General features: G+C 42.3%; 1 protein-coding gene across 1 annotated transcript; it reads right to left on the bottom strand.

Moving 5' to 3' along the window:
- Positions 1-3,061: 3,061 nt before the first annotated feature.
- Positions 3,062-14,649, bottom strand: LOC139580162 (desumoylating isopeptidase 1-like). The gene is made up of 6 exons (XM_071408710.1): positions 14,277-14,649; positions 11,159-11,180; positions 10,869-10,938; positions 10,561-10,670; positions 8,560-8,682; positions 3,062-3,290 (listed from the first exon to the last, which is right to left on the bottom strand). Exons 1-6 carry the CDS (start codon positions 14,365-14,367, stop codon positions 3,197-3,199), a joined length of 510 nt encoding a protein of 169 aa, XP_071264811.1. The 5' UTR covers positions 14,368-14,649; the 3' UTR covers positions 3,062-3,196.
- Positions 14,650-16,944: the final 2,295 nt, after the last annotated feature.

The raw sequence follows: 16,944 nt of genomic DNA, 5'->3' as shown, positions 1-16,944 counted from the left end.
CACATACACAACCATACTTAGAGAAAAGTTGTCTTTAATCAAGCAGAGGCAAGAGTTTCGTTAAAAAGAAACAGGATCTTTACATCAACAATAGTGGACAGAGTAAGGATGGACATTTTTGGGGTATCACAACTTTGACTCAATACCAAATGTGAATTACCGAATATATTAAATCTTGATAATACAATAATTCTAATAACGATATGTATGCTCATAATAACATTAGGTAATAAATTAAAGTATGTAACTTACAAAGACAGTCTTGTGTATATAATATTAAAATAAATAAACCGATTAAAACAAATAATGGCAACAAAATCACAGACACTTGATATCATGAAAAAAGTGAATGGCGGTTGGCATAACTCTTGATATGGAGAGTGATTTCCTATGCTGGAACAACATTAGGCTGCACACTAATTGCAAGAAAACAGTACAGAGACTCTCAACAACATTCCAATCTTAGAAAATGCCTAGATATGGTGCATTCCTGCTAATTTGAAAGGTATAAGTATACCAATTCTGGAAAATGCAGTTGTTCAGTGTATTACTGTAAAATCCTACATACAGACGTGCTCAAATTAGTTGGTGCCCTTACAGCTCATTGAAATAATACTTCATTCCTCATGAAAAGTGACTAAATTAAAAGCTGTATACTTGCATGCCTTTGGTATGTCATAGAATAAAGCAAAGAAGCTGTGAAAATATTAATTATTGCTTATTCTACAAAGATGTTCTAAAATGGCCTGGACACATTTGTTGGTACCCCTTAGAAAATATAATAAATAACTGGATTATAGTGATATTTCAAATTAATTTGTTTCTTTAATTAGTATCACACGTCTCCAATCTTGTAATCAGTCATTCAGCCTATTTAAATGGAGAAAAGTAGTCACTGTGCTGTTTGGTATCATTGTGTGCACCATACTGAACATGGACCAGAGAAAGCAAAGGAGAGATTTGTCTGAGGAGATCAGAAAGAAAATAATAGACAAGTATGGTAATGGTAAAGGCTACAAGACCATCTCCAAGCAGCTTGATGTTCCTGTGACAACAGTCGCAAATTATATTAAGTTTAAGGTCCATGGATCTGTAGCCAACCTCACTGGGCGCGGCCACAAGAGGAAAATCGACCCCAGATTGAACAGAAGGAGAGTGCGAATGGTAGAAAAAGAACCAAGGATAACTGCCAAAGAGATACAAGCTGAACTCCAAGGTGAAGGTACATCAGTTTCTGATCGCACCATCCGTCGTTTTTTGAGCGAAAATGGGCTCCATGGAAGTAGACCCAGGAGGACTTTTGAAAGAAAAACACAAAAAAGCCGGACTGGAATTTTCTAAAATGCATAATGACAAGCCACAATCCTGAGAGAATGTCCTCCAAAACTGGAGCTTTTTGCCAAGTCACATCAGCTCTATGTTCACAGACGAAAACATGAAGCTTTCAAAGAAAATAACAACATACCTACAGTGAAACATGGAGGAGGCTCGGTTATGTTTTGGGGCTGTTTTGCTGCGCCTGGCACAGGGTGCCTTGAATCTGTGCAGGGCACAATGAAATCTCAAGGCTATCAAGGCATTCTGGAGCGAAACGTACTGCCCAGTGTCAGAAAGCTCTGTCTCAGTCGCAGGTCATAGGTCCTCCAACAGGATAATGACCCAAAACACACAGCTAAACGCACCCAAGAATGGATAAGAACAAAACATTGGACTATTCTGAAGTGCTCTTCTATGAGTCCTGATCGGAATCCTATCGAACATCTATGGAAAGAGCTGAAACTTGCAGTCTGGAGAAGGCACCCATCAAACCTGTGACAGCTGGAGCAGTTGGCTCAGGAAGAGTGGGCCAAACTACCTCTATTAAATATGGAATAAACAACAGTGGACGCCAATTACTTTTGTCAGAGAAAATTGTGCATTCTTCGTTTTTTGTGGAGGGGTCCCAACAAATTTGAGCACGTCTGTACAGGTCACACGAGGTCATAGCTTGATGATCTTGAGTGTGTGTGCTTGTGTGTAACAATGTTTTCAAGGGATAAACCTTGACACCAGACAGTTGGAAGTTGATACGAAGATAAGTGAATACGCAAGTTCACAATATAAAGACAAGTGCAAGTCAGAATTTGTATAGTTTTTATCACGTCTTCAGCTAAAATCTCAAACATTGTTTGTTTCTCTTCTCATCTTCTCTATCCCTTCTCTCTACCTCTCTGGAGTGTCAATGCAGTCATGTCATGGTAATTAAACAAGAACAAAACAATGAAAACACAAAAATAGCTTACTTAATTACTTATAACAGGAAGGTAAAAGGACACCCTACCCACCCCTGTGCAGGAAAGCGCTGCAGCTCTGGCTCTAGATAGAAACCTTGCAGCTCCCTAGTTTTACATTCAGCTGATCATGGGCTCCTATGGAGAGTAGAATAAATATATATCTTATCATACACTTACGGCCTAATACCAGCTTTATATCCATAGACATACTAAAATACACACACAGATCGCAGGCCAAGTTTATAGTGGAAAAGGGGTAAGTTAGGTAGGATCATGTTAAGTCTGGGGAGTGTCAGGCTGGGCTGGGGTAAAAGGTCAGATGCAGCTGTTTTTATCTCAATATCAAATCATTTCTGGGGAACAATTAAGTACCTTATTGTGATTATTTTAAATGAGTCAAAAAAACAAAACAAAAAAGCTTCTTAGCAAAGAGCAACTTCTCAATAAATAATTTTGCTAGGACTGTCTGGGAGTGGTCTGGGTGGGGAGGGGAAACCTGAAAATGTGCTGATATTGGCAGAGCGTTTTGGAACTCTTTCTTATTGGTCTATTAACTAATTTACCACGTGGTGATGTCAACATGAAAGGCCAAAATGCCATCCCACCAAAATACGCTGAAATTTCCAGCGGTCTTTTCAAACAGCTCCTACACTAAAAGGGCATCATAAATTTCACTGTATTATTCACACCTCATAGTGTGGAAATATATATAAAAAAACAGGAAAATCACTTTTTTGACTGCACTGGGCCTTTAAGGTATTAAAGAGGTCAGGTTGGGTTAGGTTGCTGCCTGGCCCACTGACTGACTGACTGACGTACATCAGTAAGGGACTTACAAAGGTCCAGAGCTGCAGATCTCCCACCCCCCCCACACAGACTGACTGATCGGTTAATATATTACTCTGTGCACCTGTGTTATCGGTCTATCTCTGGCCATAATGTCCATTGAAGGTGTTGCCCCCCTGAGGTGCAATATTGATGGAGTCCAGAAGCGGACGTAGCGCCTGGCCGAAAGGCCTGCGGGTGACAGAGTGGAACACAGCACAAATTAGAATCCACACAGTGAGTTATGTTTTGAACAAGCTTTCCTTATTTATATCATACATTCCAACAAACTTAATTTAACTTGAAACATACAGTAAGTGCAGTGCTTAATTTGTAAAAAGTGAGTGCGAGGTGACCTGGGAAGTGATGCGGTACCGGAGCACATTAGAGAGAAAAAAATAAAAATAAAAATATATATTATACATCTTTTTTATAAAGCATTGCATGCATATCAAAGCATGTGCGTAGTGGCATAGAGCAGTAGAGTCACTTACATTAGTTGCACAGGTGGGGACATGTTTTAATAGCCTACGGTCCGGGGAGAAAATGTGCTATTTCATGCAATTCTACATCATTTTACATGGACTGGAGACTTTGGCAGAATCTTTTTTAATACAACACAAATGATCAAAATGAAAGGCTACTTTGACACTGACGAACTGAGATCAATAAAAACAACCTTGACTTGAATCCATCAATAGCCTAGGCGTGTGGAGACACATATTGTAGGCTAAAATATGAGGAGGAAATGATAATCCTAAAAATGCTCTCCAGTTTCACTGACTCACCCAATGATGAGCAGTTCAATCACTGGTGATGGCCGATGAGCTCGTGCCAAAAGCCTTTCTCTCTCTCTTTGTAAAACAATATTTGGAAGTTGATCTAATATTTTGGTAGCCTACAGCATAGAGTCTTTCACTCTTCAGCAGGAGTAATTTGTTTTCCAACCTCTGTTTTCCCTCGATTGTATTTGAAATATTGCGAAAGGCCTGTTTTATCTGCATGCTGTTTTTTCACCAACAGATTTGCCTTGCGTTCCCAACTGTAGGCTATTCCTGGTTATTGGGCTACAATCCACAGCTACGCAACTTTTTTTTTTTTTAAACAGAGAAGTAATTTTATAATTTTGGCCTATGTATTTCAATTTATCAGGGGGGGCTGCAGTTCCTTCAGAACCCTTTGTGTGGCTATGATTCTATAAAGGCAATAAATTATGAAGTGCAAGGCTGGAGAGATGAGAGTTGCAAGCTCATGTGTATCAGAGCAGAGAGGGAGAGAGGTCATAGAAAGTGAATCTCATTCTAGTTATGTGAGAGATACTGGCGTGCTTCACACACAGCCATGGCCAAACGTTGATCTCAGTGTTGCGCAAACTATAAGCCTGGGCCACCCCAACCCAAATCAACTCTTAGAATATTAGGCCCGGGCTGAAAATCAACTTTTTCACGTAACGTTTTTTTTGTGCTGGCAGAATAATTAACGAAGAGGCAACTCGAATGAACTCTGATCACTTTTATTATAGTTTGTACATTGCAAAAAGTGAAAATTAATTTTCAATGCCGCAAGAGGTACCGGAACAAAACAGTCCAAAACGGAGAGGTGTCGGATCCTGTTCCGGCAGGATCCGGCTCAAATTAAGCACTGGTTAAGTGTAAAATTTGGCACATGCAGTGCATTCGGAGGGTATTCAGACCCCTTGACTTTTTACACATTTTGTTATGTTACAGCCTTATTCTAAAATGGATTACATTTTTCTTTAAAATCTCATCAATCTACATACAATACCCCATAATGGCAAAGTGAAAACAGGTTTTTAGAATTTTGGGTAAATTCATAAAAAAAACTACTGAAATACCTATTTTACATACGTATTCAGACTCTTTGCTATGAGACTCGAAATTGAGCTCTGGTGCATCCTGTTTCTTTTGATCATCATTGAGATGTTTCTACAACTTGGAGTCCACCTGTGGTAAATTTGATTGATTGGACATGATTTGGAAAGGCACACACCTGTCTATATAAGGTCCCACAGTTGACAATGCATGTCAGAGCAAAAACCAAGCCATGCGGTCGAAGGAATTGTCCGTAGAGCTCCGAGACAGAATTGTGTCGAGGCACAGATCTGGGGAAGGGTACAAAAACATTTCTGCAGCTTTGAAGGTCCCCAAGAACACAGTGACATCTCTCATTATTAAATGGAAGAAGTTTGGAACCACTAAGACTCTTCCAAGAGCTGGCCGCTCGGTCAAACGGAGCAATCAAGAGAGAAGGGCCTTGGTCAGGGACGTGACCAAGAACCCGATGGTCACTTTGACAGAGCCCCAGAGTTCCTCTGTGGAGAGGGGAGAATCTTCCAGAAGGACAACCATCTCTGCAGCAGTCCACTAATCAGGCCTTTATGGTAGTGGCCAGACGGAAGCCACTCCTCAGTAAAAAGGCACATGACAGCCCTCTTGGAGTTTGCCAAAAGGCACCTAAAGGACTCTCAGACAATGAGAAAGAAGATTCTCTGGTCTGATGAAACCAAGATTGAACTCTTTAGGCTGAATGCCAAGCGTCACGTCTGGAGGAAACCTGGCACCATCCCTACGGTGAAGCATGGTGGTGTTAGCATGAACAGAGCTAAGTACAGAGATCCTTGATGAAAACCTGCTCCAGAGCACTAAGGACCCAGACTGGGGCAAAGGTTGACATTCCAGCAGGACAACAACCCTAAGCACACAGCCAAGACAACACAGGAATGGCTTCAGGAAAAGTCTCTGAATGTCCTTGAGTGGCCCAGCCAGAACCCGGACTTGAACCCGATCGAACATATCTGGAGAGACCTGAAAATAGCTGTGCAACGACCCTCCCCATCCAACCTGACAGAGCTTGAGACGATTTGCAGAAAAATGGGAGAAACTCCCCAAATACAGAAGTGCCAAGCTTGTAGCGTCATACCCAAGACGACTGGAGGCTGTAATCGCTGCAAAAGGCGCTTCAACAAAGTACTGAGTAAATGTGTTTATACATTTGCAAAAATATCTATAAACCTGTTTTTACTTTGTCATTATGGGGTATTGTGTGTAGATTGATGAGGGGGAAAAATGACTAAATCTTTTTTAGAATAAGGCTGTAACGTAACAAAATGTGGAAAAAGTAAAAAGGTCAACACCAGGGCTGTCCAACCCTGTTCCTGGAGAGCAACCGTCCTGTACAGCTACAGTTGAAGTCGGAAGTTTTCATACACTTAGGTTGGAGTCATTAAAACTTGTTTTTCAACCACTCCACAAATGTCTTGTTGACAAACTATAGGTTTGGCAAGTCGGTTAGGACATCTACTTTATGCATGACAAAAGTAATTTTTCTAACAATTGTTTACAGACAGATTATTTCACTGTATCACAATTCCAGTGGGTCAGAAGTTTACATACACTAAGTTGACTGTGCCTTTAAACAGCTTGGAAAATTCCAGAAAATTGTCATGGCTTTAGAAGCTTCTGATAAATTATGTAAATTAGCCTGAGTCAATTGGAGGTGCACCTGTGGATGTATTTCAAGGCCTTCCTTCACACTCAGTGCTTCTTTGCTTGACATCATGGGAAAATCAAAAGAAATCAGCCAAGACCTCAGAAAAGAATTGTAGACCTTCACAAGTCTGGTTCATCCTTGGGAGCAATTTCCAAACTCCTGAAGGTACCACGTTCATCTGTACAAACAATAGTATGCAAGTATAAACACCATGGGACCACGCAGCCATCATACCGCTCAGGAAGGAGACACGTTCTGTCTCCTAGAGATGAACGTACTTTGGTGCGAAAAGTGCAAACCAATCCCAGAACAAAAGCAAAGGACCTTGTGAAGATGCTGGAGGAAACAGGTACAAAAGTATCTATATCCACAGTAAAAGGAGTCCTATATCGAAATAACCTGAAAGGCCGCTCAGCAAGGAAGAAACCACTGCTCCAAAACCGCCATAAAAAAGCCAGACTACGGTTTGCAACTGCACATGGGGACAAAGATCGTACTTTTTGGAGAAATGTCCTCTGGTCTGATGAAACAAAAATAGAACTGTTTGGCCATAATGACCGTCGTTATGTTTGGAGGAAAAAGGGGGAGCCTTGCAAGCCAAAGAACACCATCCCAACCGTGAAGCACGGGGGTGGCAGCATCATGTTGTGGGGGTGCTTTGCTGCAGGAGGGACTGGTGCACTTCACAAAATAGATGGCATCATGAGGTAAGAAAATTATGTGGATATATTGAAGCAACATCTCAAGTCATCAGTCAGGAAGTTAAAGCTTGGTCGCAAATGGGTCTTCCAAATGGACAATGACCCCAAGCATACTTCCAAAGTTGTGGCCAAATGGCTTAAGGACAACAAAGTCAAGGTATTGGAGTGGCCATCACAAAGCCCTGACCTCAATCCCATAGAAAATTTGTGGGCAGAACTGAAAAAGCGTGTGCGAACAAGGAGGCCTACAAACCTGACTCAGTTACACCAGCTCTGTCAGGAAGAATGGGCCAAAATTCACCCAACTTATTGTGGGAAGCTTGTGGAAGGCTACCTGAAACGTTTGACCCAAGTGAAACAATTTAAAGGCAATGCTACCAAATACTAATTGAGTGTATGTAAACTTCTGACCCACGGGGAATGTGATGAAAGAAATAAAAGCTGAAATAAATCATTCTCTCTGCTATTACTCTGACATTTCACATTCTTAAAATAAAGTGGTGATCCTAACTGACCTAAGACAGGGAATTTTTACTAGGATTAAATGTCAGGAATGGGGAAAAACTGAGTTTAAATGTATTTGGCTAAGGTGTATGTAAACTTCCGACTTCAACTGTATTAGTGTTTTTCCAGGAACAGACTCAATATGTGAATGGAGACTTGTCATCCTTATGTATTTTATTCTTTATTCAGACAGCATTGAACGTAGATATAGGGGGACAGGTAGAGGAGATATAGGGGGGCAGGTAGAGGAGATATAGGGGGACAGGTAGAGGAGATATAGGGGGGCAGGTAGAGTACATATAGGGGGGCAGGTAGAGTAGATATAGGGGGACAGGTAGAGGAGATATAGGGGGACAGGTAGAGGAGATATAGGGGGACAGGTAGAGGAGATATAGGTGGACAGGAAGAGGAGATATAGGGGGACAGGTAGAGGAGATATAGGGGGACAGGTAGAGGATATATAGGGGGACAGGTTGAGGATATATAGGGGGACAGGTTGAGGATATATAGGGGGACAGGTTGAGGATATATAGGGGGACAGGTTGAGGATATATAGGGGGACAGGTAGAGGAGAACCCGCACAAAGGTGTCAGGCCTGGAATTCATACCAATGTCGCTCATGGACAATATGTGCTTGGAAGACTGCAGCACTGTCGTTGTGCCACGCTCCCACACTACACTCATTATGTCTGACAATAGGTTCTTGTTGCTAGAGAGACGAGGGAGGGAAGAGAGGGGTAACTCACGTGGACAGCACTTCAGCCGGCAGGTCTGTGATGTGGGCAGGGATCTTGCTGCCGGTGAGGAACTGGGCCACTTCGTTACTGAACGTGTTACAGTTCCACTCAAACAGATGGTACTGGTTCCCCCTACAGTGTGTGAGAGAGAGAGGGGGGGGGGGGGGGGTGAGTAGGTAGAAAGACAGTGAATGAGAGAAAGAAGCAAAGATAGGGACAGAGTAAATATAGTGTGGATACAGTGAGGGAGAGCGCTCGAGAGAGATAAAAAGATCTCGTCGGTATCCAACTGCACATCTCCATCTATACATACCTACAGTACACACATACAGTGCATTCAGAAAGTATTCAGACCTCTTGACTTTTCCCACATTGTTAATTACAGCCTTATTCAAAAATTGATTAAATTGTTTTTTTTCCTTCTCTCAATCTACACACAATACCCCATAATGACAAAGCAAAAACAGGTTAATTTATTTTGCAAATGTATTAAAAATAAACAAATAAAATATCACATTTATCTAAGTATTCAGACCCTTTACTCAGTACTTTGTTGAAGCACCTTTGGCAGCAATTACAGCCTCCAGTCTTCTTGGGTATGACGCTACAAGCTTGGCACACCTGTATTTGGGAAGTTTTCCCATTCTTCTCTGCAGATCCTCTCAAGTGTTGCTGCACAGCTATTTTCAGGTCTCTCCAGAGATGTTAGATCGGGTTCAAGTCCGGGCTCTGGCTGGGCCACTCAAGGACATTCAGAGACTTTTCCCAAAGTCACTCCTGCGTTGTCTTGGCTGTGTGCTTAGGGTTGTCGTCCTGTTGGAAGGTGAACTTTCGCCCCAGTCGGATGTCCTGAGCGCTCTGGAGCAGGTTTTCATCAAGAATCTCTCTGTACTTTTACGCCGTTCATCTTTGCCTAGATCCTGACTAGTCTCCCAGTCCCTTCCGCTGAAAAACATCCACACAGCATGATGCTAACACCACCATGCTTCACCGTAGGGATGGTGCCAGGTTTCCTCCAGACGTGACACTTGGCATTCAAGCCAAAGAGTTCAATCTTGGTTTCATTTGACCAGATAATCTTGTTTCTCATGGTCTGAGTCCTTTAGGTGACTTTTGGAAAACACCAAGTGGGCTGTCATGTGCCTTTTACTGAGGAGTGGCTTCCGTCTTGCCACTCTACCATAAAGGCCTGATTGGTGGAGTGCTGCAGAGATAGTTGTCCTTCTGGAAGGTTCTCCCATATTTACACACCTCCATGACCAAGGCCCTTCTCCCCCGATTGCTCAGTTTGGCCGGGCGGCCAGCTCTAGGAAGATTCTTGGTGGTTCCAAACTTCTTCCATTTAAGAATGATGGAGGTCACTGTGTTCTTGGGGACCTTCAATGCTGCAGAAATGTTTTGGTACCCTTCCCCAGATCTGTGCCTCGACACAATCCTGTCTCGGACCTCTACGGACAATTCCTTCGACCTCATGGCTTGGTTTTTGAGCTGACATGCACTGTGACCTTATATAGACAGGTGTGTGCCTTTCCAAATCATGTCCAATCAATCAAATTTACCACAGGTGGACTTCAATCAAGTTGTAGAAACATCTCAAGGATGATCAATGGAAACAGGATGCATCTGAGCTCAATTGCGAGTCTCATAGCGAAGGGTCTGAATACTTATTCAGAGGGGTTGGGTTAAATGCGGAAGACATTTCAGTTGAATACATTCAGTTGGACAACTGACTATGTATCCCCCTTTCCCTTATGTAAATAAGGTATTTCAGTTTTTATTTTTAATAAATTAGCAAATATTTCTAAAAACCTATTCTTGCTTTGTCATCATGGGGTATTGTGTGTAGTTTGCTGAGTAAAAAAAAAGAAGGGTTTAATCCATTTTAGAATGAGGCTGTAACGTAACAAAACGTGGAAAAAGTCAAGGGGTCTGAATACTTTGCAAAGGCACTGTACATACATACACACATATCCCAGTGGAGTTAAGATACACCAGGTGCCTCAGCCTCACCTGTACGTGGACTCTCCCAGTGTAGACAGGTACTCCATAAAGATTTCCTCAGTCACTTCTGTGATGCCCAGGTCTATTATGGAGTTGGGTTCTCCCAGGGACGTCCCACCCTGAAACACTCAAACAGCTTAGTCATGTCCCCTGCTTGCTCAGTTGTCCTCCAATGGCCCTGTATTTGCAGCTTTTACTGCCCCAGGATTTGTTGAGTATCACAACATCTATGTTTGGTGTAACTCTAACTTAAGACTTCTGTAGACAACTCAGGTCTAGTTAATTGTAGGAAGGAATAGAATAAAACGTTGTCTTACAGGTGGGCAGTTTGCGATGCCCTCTCCCCCATAGAAGAACTCCTCTCCATGGACAACAATAGCAGTGTGCCTGAGAGGAATATGTTACTGTTTCGTTTCACATAAAGCGTGATTCTCAATTAACAGACTTAAAAACACTGGGGGGAAAAATATCCCTATCATGACATTCATGTAGAGAATACTCAACATATTTTACAACATCCAGTTATGAAATGATAGGTGTACATAAACTTGAGCTTTGTCCTTACAAAAAATAAGAACTTAAATCAAAGAATACATAATTTACTCACCATATTCCATCAAGCTGTTTCCCTGTGAATAGAAGAAAATAGTTTATATGTTAATTTTGTGAATGAGAGCTAGGAGTAAATAATAAGTTCAGCCCATGGGCCTAAATTGCATTCTCAGTCTCTCCTCATCCCTGCTACAAATAGTCACTTGTATCGAAGTGCCGTGTTTTTAGAGTCCCAGCTCTCCCATCACCAAAGATATTTGCTCCTTGTTCAGTGTGGCATCAATTTCCGCAGATAATAAAACTTCTATTCCAACCAAAGCTTGTATATACAAGGAATAAAAATATAAATGCAACATGTAAAGTGTTGGTCCCATGTTTCATGAGCTGAAATAAAAGGTCACACACATTTACCATGCTCACAAAAAGCTTATTTCTCTCAAATTTGGTGCACAAATTTGTTTTACATCCATGTTAGTGAGCATTTCTCCTTTGCCAAGATAATCCATCCGCCTGACAGGTGTGGCATATCAAGAAGTTGATTAAACAGCATGATCATTACACAGGTGCACCTTGTGCTGAGGACAGTAAAAGGCCACTAAAATGTGCAGTTGTCCCACAACACAATGCCACAGATGTCTAAAGTTGAGGGAGCGTGCAATTGGCATGATGACTGCAGGTATGTCCACCAGAGCTGTTTCCAGAGAATTACATTAAAATTTCTCTACCAAAGACGTTTTAGAGAATTTGGCAGTACGTCCAACCGGCCTCAGAACCGCAGAACCTTTTATTTCAGCTCATGAAACATGGGACTAACACTTTACATGTTGCATTTATATTTTTATTCCTTGTATATACAAGCTTTGGTTGGAATAGAAGTTATATAACCACGCCAGCCCAGGACCTCCACATCTGGCTTCTTCACCTGCAGGATCGTCAAAGATCAGCCACCCGGACAGCTGATAAAACTGTAGGTTTGCACAACCAAAGAATTTCAGCATTAACTGTCAGAAACTGTCTCAGGGAAGCTCATTTGCATGCTCGTTGTCTTCACCAGGCTCTTGACCTGTCTGAAGTTCCGCATCGTAACCGACTTCAGCGGGCAAGTGCTCAACTTCGATGGCCATTGGCACGCTGGAGAAGTGTGCTCTTCACAGATGAATTCGGGTTTCAACTGTACCAGGCAGATGGCAGATGTGTGGGCGAGCGGTTTGCTGATGTTAATGTGAACAGAGTGCCCCATGGTGGTTGTGGGGTTATGGTACGGGCAGGTATAAGCTACAACAAACACAATTGTATTTTATCGATGACAATTTGAATGCACAGAGATACCGTGGCAAGATACTGAGGCCCTTAGTCGTGCCATTAATCCGCCGCCATCACCTCATGTTTCAGCATGATAATGTACGGCCTCATGTCGCAAGGATCTGTACACAATTCCTGGAAGCTGAAAATATACCAGTTCTTCCATGGCCTGCATTCTCACCAGACATGTCACCCATTGAGCATGTGTAGGATGCTCTGGATAGACGTGTACGACAGCGTGTTCCAGTTCCCGCAAATATCCAGCAACTTCGCACAGCCATTGAATAGGAGTGGGAGGCCATTCTATAGGCCACAATCAACAGCCTGATCAACTCTATGCAAAGGAGATCTGTCGCGCTGCATGAGACAAATGGTGGTCACACTAGATACTTAATGATTTTCTGATCCACGTCCCTACTTTTTTGGGGATGACTTGGCCCGCAGAGTGAAGGAAAAGCAGCCAACAAGTGCTCAGCATATGTGGGAACTCCTTCACGACTGTTGGAAAAGCATTCCAGGTGAAGCTGGTTTTGAGAATGCAAAGAGTGTGCAAAGCTGTCATCAAGGCAAAGGGTGGCTACATTGAAGAATCTTAAATATAAAATATATTTAGATTTTTTTAACACTTTTTTGCTTATAAGAAATCCCGCTATGCCCTCAGACGAACCATCAAACAGGCAAAGCGTCAATACAGGACTGAGATTGAATCCTACTACACTGCTTCTGACACTCGTCGGATGTGGCAGGGCTTACAAACTATTACGGACTACAAAGGGAAATCCAGCCACGAGCTGCCCAATGACGTGAACATATCAGACAAACTAAATGCCTTTCATGCTCGTATTGAGGCAAGCAACATTGAAGCATGCATGAGAGCACCAGCTGTTCCGCTCTCTGTAGCCGATGTGAGTATGACCTTTAAACAGGTCAACATTCACAAGACCGCGGGGCCAGACGGATTATCAGGAAGTGTACTCAGGCCATGCATGGACCAACTGGCAAGTGTCTTCACTGACATTTTCAACCTTTCCCAGACCAAATCTGTAATAACTACATGTTTTAAGCAGACCACCATAGTCCCGGTACCCAAGAATGCAAAGGTAACCTGCCTAAATGACCACCGCCCCGTAGCACTCACATCGGTAGCCATGAAGTGCTTTGAAAGGCGGTTATGGCTCACAGCACCATCATCCCAGAAACCCTAGACCCACTCGAATTCACGTACCACAACAGATCCACAGATGACGCAATCTCAATCGCACTCCACACTGCCCTTTCCCACTAGGACAAAGGAACACCTATGTGAGAATGCTGTTCATTGACTACAGAACAGCGTTCAACACCATAGTGCCCACAAAGCTCATCACTAAGCTAAGGACCCTGGGACTAAACACCTCCCTCTGCAACTGGACCCTGGACTTCCTGACGGGCCACCCCCAGGTGGTAAGGGTAGGCAACAACACATCTGCCACGCTGATCTTCAACACGAGGGCCACTCAGGGGTGCGTGCTTAGTCCCCTCCTGTACTCCCTGTTCACCCACGACTGCGTGGCCAAGCACGACTCCAACACCATCATTAAGTTTGCTGATGACAACAGTGGTAGGCCTGATTACCGACAAGACAGCCTATAGGGAGGGGGGTCAGTCCCTTAACGTGAGCAAGACAAAAGGAGCTGATCATGGACTACAGGAACAGAAGGGCCAAACACACCCCCATTCACATCAATGTTGGCCATATACTACACCCCCTCATGCCTTATTGCTTAAGCGTACTTGTGTTCCCCGTGTACATTTGTATTGATTTATTATTGTTAACAAAAAAACAACATTTACAAAATAGTACAACCAAAGATAACTAACTAGCATCTTACCTAGCATGAGGGGGCTCAACTGGCGAGCCATTCCGTTAGACAGGTCGTAAACGTACAGTTTAACAGGATACAAGGTGTAATTTTGATCCATATTTCAGCTTGTTGTTAAATCAGGTTTTTTAGTGTTGTTTTGTCTCCAATGTTTACGAGCTGGCTACAGTAACGTTAGCTCGTTCTGGTTCCGCTTGGCCTAAAATGGCAAAACACAAATCGTCCCGAAATGGCGTATGTTGGGCAAAATAAAAAGGCAGCTGAATTACGACTATCTAATAATTTAGGCAAATTCACGACCATAGTAAGACATCACCTAACAGCTAGCATGCTAATCAGTTGTTTCTGTGTCACTGTCGTTTATCACCACTATGGCACCGCCGATAGAGGGCGGCTTGAGAACGTTCATAACAATGGCATGACGCGACCGAGTGACGGAGGCGCAACCTATGAATACCAAAAATATACTGAAGATAAGGAGGTTTCCTTTACAATTATTCATAAATATTATCCTGCCAACCACTATATGAAGAAGTTTAAGGAAAACATCAACTCAAATTGCTCCTTTTGTAATGACCATCCAGAAACAGTGTTGCATCTTTTTTGGCATTGTATACACGTAAGAAAACTGTGGCAAGACATCAGTAGATTTATAATTGAACACATTTATGAAGATTTTACACTATTGTGGAGAGATGTACTGCTTGGATTCTTTACATACGATAAAAATAAGCTGAAACATTTTTATGTAATTAATTTCATTATTCTTTTGGCCAAATTTCATATACACAAATGTAAATTTACTAACAAAAAAACAAATTTTCTTACCCTACAAAAAGAAATTGAACTGTATTTTAAGACTATTAAATACTCTACTAACAAAAAAGCTGTTAGAATTGTAAGTGTATGTATGTCCCTTAAGGTCCTTGTGTAATTGTAATGTGATATTGTACCCCCTAGCTCGATTGTCCATTATATATAATCTATATACAGTGGGGCAAAAAAGTATTTAGTCAGCCACCAATTGTGCAAGTTCTCCCACTTAAAAAGATGAGAGAGGCCTGTAATTTTCATTATAGGTACACTTCAACTATGACAGACAAAATGAGGAAAAAAAATCCAGAAAATCACATTGTAGGATTTTTAATGAATTTATTTGCAAATTATGGTGGAAAATAAGTATTTGGTCACCTACAAACAAGCAAGATTTCTGGCTCTCACAGACCTGTAACTTCTTCTTTAAGAGGCTCCTCTGTCCTCCACTCGTTACCTGTATTAATGGCACCCGTTTGAACTTGTTATCAGTATAAAAGACACCTGTCCACAACCTCAAACAGTCACACTCCAAACTCCACTATGGCCAAGACCAAAGAGCTGTCAAAGGACACCAGAAACAAAATTGTAGACCTGCACCAGGCTGGGAAGACTGAATCTGCAATAGGTAAGCAGCTTGGTTTGAAGAAATCAACTGTGGGAGCAATTATTAGGAAATGGAAGACATACAAGACCACTGATAATCTCCCTCGATCTGGGGCTCCACGCAAGATCTCACCCCGTGGGGTCAAAATGATCACAAGAACGGTGAGCAACAATCCCAGAACCACACGGGGGGACCTAGTGAATGACCTGCAGAGAGCTGGGACCAAAGTAACAAAGCCTACCATCAGTAACACACTACGCCGCCAGGGACTCAAATCCTGCAGTGCCAGACGTGTCCCCCTGCTTAAGCCAGTACATGTCCAGGCCCGTCTGAAGTTTGCTAGAGAGCATTTGGATGATCCAGAAGAAGATTGGGAGAATGTCATATGGTCAGATGAAACCAAAATAGAACTTTTTGGTAAAAACTCAACTCGTCGTGTTTGGAGGACAAAGAATGCTGAGTTGCATCCAAAGAACACCATACCTACTGTGAAGCATGGGGGTGGAAACATCATGCTTTGGGGCTGTTTTTCTGCAAAGGGACCAGGACGACTGATCCGTGTAAAGGACAGAATGAATGGGGCCATGTATCGTGAGATTTTGAGTGAAAACCTCCTTCCATCAGCAAGGGCATTGAAGATGAAACGTGGTTGGGTCTTTCATCATGACAATGATCCCAAACACACTGCCCGGGCAACGAAGGAGTGGCTTCGTAAGAAGCATTTCAAGGTCCTGGAGTGGCCTAGCCAGTCTCCAGATCTCAACCCCATAGAAAATCTTTGGAGGGAGTTGAAAGTCCGTGTTGCCCAGCAACAGCCCCAAAACATCACTGCTCTAGAGGAGATCTGCATGGAGGAATGGGCCAAAATACCAGCAACAGTGTGTGAAAACCTTGTGAAGACTTACAGAAAACGTTTGACCTCTGTCATTGCCAACAAAGGGTATATAACAAAGTATTGAGATAAACTTTTGTTATTGACCAAATACCTATTTTCCACCATAATTTGCAAATAAATTCATTAAAAATCCTACAATGTGATTTTCTGGATTTTTTTTCCTCATTTTGTCTGTCATAGTTGAAGTGTACCTATAATGAAAATTACAGGCCTCTCTCATCTTTTTAAGTGGGAGAACTTGCACAATTGGTGGCTGAAAAAATACTTTTTTGCCCCACTTTATACTTGTGTTCCCTTATGTACTTTCTGTATTGATTTGTTGTTAATAAAAAAAAAATATATATATATACTGAATAAAACGG

Source organism: Salvelinus alpinus, chromosome 7 (assembly GCF_045679555.1).
Source record: "Salvelinus alpinus chromosome 7, SLU_Salpinus.1, whole genome shotgun sequence".
Classification (NCBI taxonomy): domain Eukaryota; kingdom Metazoa; phylum Chordata; class Actinopteri; order Salmoniformes; family Salmonidae; genus Salvelinus; species Salvelinus alpinus.
The sequence above is the reverse complement of the archived record's forward strand: the minus strand, read 5'-3'. Positions and strand labels throughout refer to the sequence as shown.